At 33.6% G+C, this 4,744-nt stretch overlaps 1 protein-coding gene across 1 annotated transcript; it reads left to right on the top strand.

Annotated features, from left to right (window-relative positions):
• Positions 1-1,068: 1,068 nt before the first annotated feature.
• Positions 1,069-2,199, top strand: LOC112094540 (zinc finger BED domain-containing protein RICESLEEPER 2-like). The gene is made up of 2 exons (XM_024175685.1): positions 1,069-1,527; positions 1,639-2,199. Exons 1-2 carry the CDS (start codon positions 1,069-1,071, stop codon positions 2,197-2,199), a joined length of 1,020 nt encoding a protein of 339 aa, XP_024031453.1.
• Positions 2,200-4,744: the final 2,545 nt, after the last annotated feature.

The following is a 4,744-nucleotide window of genomic DNA, read 5'->3' as shown; positions in this document are numbered from 1 at the left end:
ATGTAGCATTAATATAAAATGATGCCAGAGCCTTAAGGTTTGTGATGACATAAAATTGATGATATATCATAATAAGGCATCTACTAAATCATACTACTATCATAATAAGGTATCTACTAAATCATACTACTATAAGACATACATTGCCCATCTCCTATACCTTAGTCTCAATCACATGTTATCTATTTTTTAGGTTAATTTGCGTGGTAGATGGAAAAATTTATCATCCATCCGACAAAAACTTCTGAAAGCACTTGCAAGTCTTCTGTTGAAACTGAAAGTGTCTCTATGCCTAAAGAGCCCATTACATTGCCCACTCCCACACCCAGCCCTACTCCTATACCTAATTTGGGCACTACAATTGAAAATGAAAAAGAGGAGGGAGACAATAAAAAGAGGAAGAAGTCACAAAAAAGTCTCCTGTTTGGGATCATTTTAAAATCATAGAGAGTGGGGATCCAAATGAGCCTATGTGTAAGTGTATTTATTGTGGGGCAACATATGCGTGTGATAGTAGGAGGCGCGGTACCAGTAGAATGAAGGTTCACATAGAAAAGCAATGCAAGAAATATCCATATAGGAACCAAGACAAAAGGCAAAAAACTCTGAGTTTCCAAACAAACTGAAACTGGGAGTAGTCTTGTTGCTATAGGCTTTAACAAGGAGCATTGCAAAAAAGCGTTAGCAAAAGTGATTGTAGATGAGCTTTCATTTAGGTTTGTTGAAGGTGAAGGATTTAAGAATTTTTGTCAAGTGATGCAGCCTAGGTTCTCTATCCCCTCCCGTGTTACGATTGCTAAGGACATTTACCAACTTTTTTTAGAAGAGAGGAAGAAACTAAGGGCTGAATTTAGTAAGGGCAGTCAATGGATTTGCCTAACAACTGATTGTTGGACATCCGTGCAAAATATTAATTATTTGTGTCTAACTGCACACTGTGTTGATAGTGAGTGGACTTTGCAAAAAAGGATTATAAACTTTTGTCAAATTTCAAGTCACAAGAAAGAGAGTGTTGGTAAAGTCATTGAGTTATGTTTGCATGCTTGGGATATTGAGAGAGTCTTCACTATGACTGTTGATAATGCCTCCTCAAATGACTCCATGATTACCTACTTGAGAAGGAAGATTAATGGGTGGAAAGGGGTTGTTTTAGGTGGAGAATTTCTTCATGTTAGGTGTTGTGCCCATATAGTGAACCTGATTGTCAATGAAGGTTTAAAAGACCTACATGATTCCATAGCTGCCGTTCGTAACGCTGTGAGGTATGTGAGGTCTTCTCCGGCTAGGTTACTGAAATTCAAGTCATGTGTAGAGCGAGAGAAAATTGAATACAAAGGTCTCGTATGCTTAGATGTCCCTTCTAGATGGAACTCCACCTATATGATGTTAGATGCAGCCATTAAGTTTCAAAAAGCTTTTGAAAGATATGAAGAGGAAGATAACAAGTTTGTGTCTTATTTTCGAGAAGATGAGGGGGGGAAGCGGAAGATTGGGCCGCCACTTGATGATGATTGGAAAAATGTTAAGGTGTTTGTGAAATTTCTGAAGACTTTTTATAATATAACTTTGAAGTTTAGTGCCACTTTGAATGTCACTTCAAATTCTTACTTTCATGAGCTGTGTGAGATGCAAAACTAGCTATCTGAATTAAGCAAACAAGATGATTCAATATTTTCATCCATAGCTGTGAGTATGAAAAAGAAGTATGACAAGTATTGGGGGAGTGTTGAGAATATAAATTGTCTTCTCTTTGTGGCTGTTGTACTTGATCCTAGGTACAAAATGGATTATTTGACATATTGTTTCTCTATAGTGTATGCTTCTTCCACTTCTGAAACATTAGCAAAGAATGTGAAGGATACTATGTACCGGCTGCATGAGGGTTATAGGGGGGACAAAGATGAATCTGTGGCTAATGCAAGTAGTGGGGAGGCGGCAACAACAAGTACACCAGAGGCAAAAATGACTCTAGAAGGAAAAGGGTGTTTGTGGAGCTCCTTTCTTAGGAAAATGAAGGAGAAGAATGTGAATGAGTACAAAAATGATGTGGACAGATACTTGACAGACCCTATGGAGGATCCAACTCGGTCAAAGTTTGATGTTTTAGAATGGTGGAAGAATAATGCAACTAATTACAAGGTTCTCTCACTAGTTGCAAGAGACATTCTTGCCATTCCTGTTTCAACAGTAGCCTCATAATCTGCTTTTAGTACCGGAGGACGCATCCTCAATCCCTTTAGGAGTTCATTGAGCCCCAAGATGGTGGAGGCATTGATTTGTACACAAAATTGGTTGCGTAGTCGTGAGCACATCAACCTTATTGACTTGGAAGAATTTAATGAATATGAAGATATTGAGTCAGGTAATCTTTTTACGTTTTACTTATTTTTTTTTTAATTTTATTTCATCTCCTTGTTGTTTATTTTGTTCTTCTAAACTTGATTCTGATGATTTTTTTTTTGTTATGTTTTCTTCTCAAGATTTGTCAAATTCTATTGCAACACATAAGGGGCAAGTTGGGAATGAAGATGCTATTATTCTGGATTAAACAGTTTGGAGTGCACTAACTTTTATTTCATGTCCTATTTTGCAACTATTTTTATATGGATTGTTTATCTTTATATGAATTATTTATTCTGGATTAAACTGTTTATTTTATATGGACTATTTTACATGTTAGAATGGTACCAATCTAATTGAAATATTCTAGTTGTTTTTATATTAGTTATCTGCTTTCACCAACCTAAGTAACCCTACCCTATCTGAGGTCACCCGAAACGTTGCGGATTTGTAAATTTAAGATAGTGTCGCGGCTCAAAATTTTCTCAACCCGCACTCGTCGGGTAGGCTCAATTTTTCAGCTCAACCCTACCCTACCCGGCCGATTTACACCCCTAACTGATATTGTCTGTCCACAATAAATCTTGACTACAGGCATTCACGTACCAGAAATGGTGGAGAGCCGTACACTCCCTCGTGTGTTTTATCAAAATAGCAGAAACTCTTCCTTAACAAAAAATAATTACGTCAACATCTCTTAATTTTTATAAAATTATAGAGACACGCTTTGTATTAGTTGACCTGAATTCGACTGTCAAAATTTTGCTAAAATGCCAAAAATGCCCATCTATGGGTTAGAAAATATTTCTAACAATTGTGGTGCCGAAATGTAATCTTGTTAAGAAGTCTTTGTTTTTGTTTTTCATCAATCTTTGTTTTGTTAAGTCTTTAATTAGGGGGCGTTTTTCTTTTTAAAGGTTCAGCGTGGTTCAAATCATGGTTCTTGGTTTTAGAACAATGTTTTCCTTTTATAAAAAATTTAAATTTCAAAAATCATAATTATGAACCACGGTTTGAACCTATGAGCCAAACAAACTCTAGGGTTGTTTGGTTAGGGTATTCGGAACCCTGATTCGAATCATGGTTCGTGGTTCGCTACAATATTTTCTCACAAAAAACACACGTAAATAAAAAATGGTTATAATCCATAAACCAAACGTTATCAAAAATGTTTTTAGAAGTCTTTTTTCAGTTCACTAGCAAAAAAAAAAAAAAAAAGTCTTTGTCCAGTTTCTCAATTAATCTTTGTTCAGTTTTCTTATAAGTCTTTTATTAGTGTTATTAGAAGTCTTTTTTCAGTTCACTAGCCCAAAAAAAAAAAAAGTGTTTATCCAGTTTCTCCATTAATCTTTGTTCAGTATTCTTATAAGTCTTTTATTAGTGTTATTAGAAGTCTATTTATTTCAAATAGTTTTAAAGTCTACTATTTACTTTATTTAATTATAAAAATCTGTAATTTACTATATTCTCTCTGATGTTTATTTAGTTTTCTCAGTCTTTGATTAGTGTTTTTAATTAGAAGTCTATTTGTTTGTTTTGTTTCATAAGTCTTAATTTGTTTAGGTTTTTTTAGAAGTCTTGTTTAGTTTTTCCACAAAGTCTTTGTTTATTTTTCTTTTCATATTTAGTCTTTATTTATTTGTTGTTGGTATGCATTGACGGGAAATATTACTCATTGTTTTCAATGTAATAAAGAAATAAATGAGAAACAAAAGTTAATATTATAGTTGTGTTTGATGTTTAAAGTAATGAAAAGATAAATAAAAGTTGTGTTTGTGTTTATAATTGCAATCAGTGTTTTTCACTGCGCGTCCTTTTTACGTAGTTTTGGCTTGTGCATCCTCAACTTGGCCTTTGACTCCATACAAGAATTTCGCTTCAACAACATTAATTCCAAGTCTTTCAATCGCGAATGAAAGCGCAGCGTCAGCCATCTTTTGATCTCCAAGAAAATCGATTAAACTCTGTTTGAAGTTGATTTCTTGAGACCTTCTGTGTGGATCTCTGCTTGACTTTGAAGGATATATATATATATATATATGCCAATATTGATATAATAAGATGTAAACTTTAGATTTATAATATCTAAAGATCTTAGAACATTATGACTCTCACATAATTAGAATTAAAAATGTATATTGACTCATTAATTTGATTTGAAGAATATCACTTCAACAAAAAATTTGAAGGAGAAGTAGAATCTAAGGGTGCGTTTGGAATTGATTCCAAAACGTTTTTATTTTCTGTACGAAAATAAAAATGAAAACGTTTTTAGTTTCATTTTTGAATTATTTCTAAAAATGCGTTTGGTAGTTTTATTTAGAGATTGATTTCAGTTTTAAAAAAAACTGAAACTGCGTTTGGTGGTTTAATTTTTGAAAACATGTAATAATATATTAAATAA

The sequence above is a fragment of the Morus notabilis genome, unplaced genomic scaffold, assembly GCF_000414095.1.
Source record: "Morus notabilis unplaced genomic scaffold, ASM41409v2 Scaffold888, whole genome shotgun sequence".
Classification (NCBI taxonomy): domain Eukaryota; kingdom Viridiplantae; phylum Streptophyta; class Magnoliopsida; order Rosales; family Moraceae; genus Morus; species Morus notabilis.
Note: the sequence above shows the minus strand (reverse complement) of the source record. Positions and strands in the feature narration are given on the sequence as shown.